Source organism: Guillardia theta, assembly GCF_000315625.1.
Source record: "Guillardia theta CCMP2712 unplaced genomic scaffold GUITHscaffold_502, whole genome shotgun sequence".
In the NCBI taxonomy this organism is placed as follows: domain Eukaryota; class Cryptophyceae; order Pyrenomonadales; family Geminigeraceae; genus Guillardia; species Guillardia theta.
Genome location: NW_005434200.1, coordinates 2,893 through 4,752, shown reverse-complemented (window position 1 = coordinate 4,752; position 1,860 = coordinate 2,893). Strand labels below are relative to the sequence as shown.

At 64.5% G+C, this 1,860-nt stretch overlaps 1 protein-coding gene across 1 annotated transcript; it reads right to left on the bottom strand.

The window, feature by feature from the left end:
* Nucleotides 1-1,449: 1,449 nt before the first annotated feature.
* On the bottom strand, nucleotides 1,450-1,776 carry GUITHDRAFT_83565 (hypothetical protein; the record flags this gene model as incomplete). Its single annotated transcript, XM_005817869.1, has 1 exon — nucleotides 1,450-1,776. A coding segment is annotated over one exon (327 nt), but the record flags the coding sequence as incomplete, so codon positions are not given.
* Between the last annotated feature and the right edge of the window lie 84 nt (nucleotides 1,777-1,860).

Sequence of the window (1,860 nt, the reverse complement as noted above, 5' to 3'; positions counted from 1 at the left end):
AACTGCACATGCTCTACCTGCGCGAACCTTGGGTCTTGCGGTTTCGACGGAAACAATGGCGCAGGAGGAAACGCCGGAGTTGCTTCTCCAATCATTGAACCATTCACAGCAGCAAAACCAGAGTTGTTACCAAATCCAAATGGACATGGTTCATCGGTCCTGCCTGCTGGGCTCGGGTTCCCCGGCTCAAGGAAACAACGTTTGAGCAAGTAATCCCCGACTCTGAGTTCTTCAAAAGAGCTCCCCGAGTATACAGCCATGTGCGTAATCGAAAGATACAACCCTCGTGTACTCGCAGAGGTGGTACCTGTACCATCAGGCCCTTGACTAGCTTCATACTTGCAGATCCGGGTGTCCTGAGTGCCACATGACTTTCCATCCCCAACGTCTGACCCGCTGCTCGTCTGCCCGAAGCCTGACAAGGCGCTGCTCGTCTGCCCGAAGCCTGACAAGGCGCTGCTCGTCTGCCCGAAGCCTGACCCGCTGCTCGATGCCGCGCTCGAGCTCAAGCTCGCTCCAGCGCTCGACGACGCCTGGCTGCCTCCTGATCCGAGCCCAGCTGCTCCGCCGAATCCTGACCCGGTGCTGCCCCCGAAGCCTGGCAAGGCGCTGCTCGTCTGCCCGAAGCCTGACCCGCTGCTCGATGCCGCGCTCGAGCTCAAGCTCGCTCCAGCGCTCGACGACGCCTGGCTGCCTCCTGATCCGAGCCCAGCTGCTCCGCCGAATGCTGACCCGGTGCTGCCCCCGAGCCTGACAAGGCGCTGCTCGTCTGCCCGAAGCCTGATAAAGCGCTGCTCGTCTGCCCGAAGCCTGACAAGGCGCTGCTCGTCTGCCCGAAGCCTGACCCGCTGCTCGATGCCGCGCTCGAGCTCAAGCTCGCTCCAGCGCTCGACGACGCCTGGCTGCCTCCTGATCCGAGCCCAGCTGCTCCGCCGAATCCTGACCCGGTGCTGCCCCCGAAGCCAGGCAAGGCGCTGCTCGTCTGCCCGAAGCCTGACCCGCTGCTCGATGCCGCGCTCGAGCTCAAGCTCGCTCCAGCGCTCGACGACGCCTGGCTGCCTCCTGATCCGAGCCCAGCTGCTCCGCCGAATGCTGACCCGGTGCTGCCCCCGAAGCCTGACAAGGCGCTGCTCGTCTGCCCGAAGCCTGATAAAGCGCTGCTCGTCTGCCCGAAGCCTGACAAGGCGCTGCTCGTCTGCCCGAAGCCTGACCCGCTGCTCGATGCCGCGCTCGAGCTCAAGCTCGCTCCAGCGCTCGACGACGCCTGGCTGCCTCCTGATCCGAGCCCAGCTGCTCCGCCGAATCCTGACCCGGTGCTGCCCCCGAAGCCTGACAAGGCGCTGCTCGTCTGCCCGAAGCCTGACAAGGCGCTGCTCGTCTGCCCGAAGCCTGACAAGGCGCTGCTCGTCTGCCCGAAGCCTGACCCGCTGCTCGATGCCGCGCTCGAGCTCAAGCTCGCTCCAGCGCTCGACGACGCCTGGCTGCCTCCTGATCCGAGCCCAGCTGCTCCGCCGAATGCTGACCCGGTGCTGCCCCCGAAGCCTGACAAGGCGCTGCTCGTCTGCCCGAAGCCTGGCAAGGCGCTGCTCGTCTGCCCGAAGCCTGACAAGGCGCTGCTCGTCTGCCCGAAGCCTGGCAAGGCGCTGCTCGTCTGCCCGAAGCCTGGCAAGGCGCTGCTCGTCTGCCCGAAGCCTGACAAGGCGCTGCTCGTCTGCCCGAAGCCTGGCAAGGCGCTGCTCGTCTGCCCGAAGCCAGGCAAGGCGCTGCTTGACGCTTCAGACAATGTTGAATTTGGTTTTGAGCCACTATGTCTGGATGACGGATGTGTTGATGCTAGGTCGGGTGGTTGAACTGTGCTTG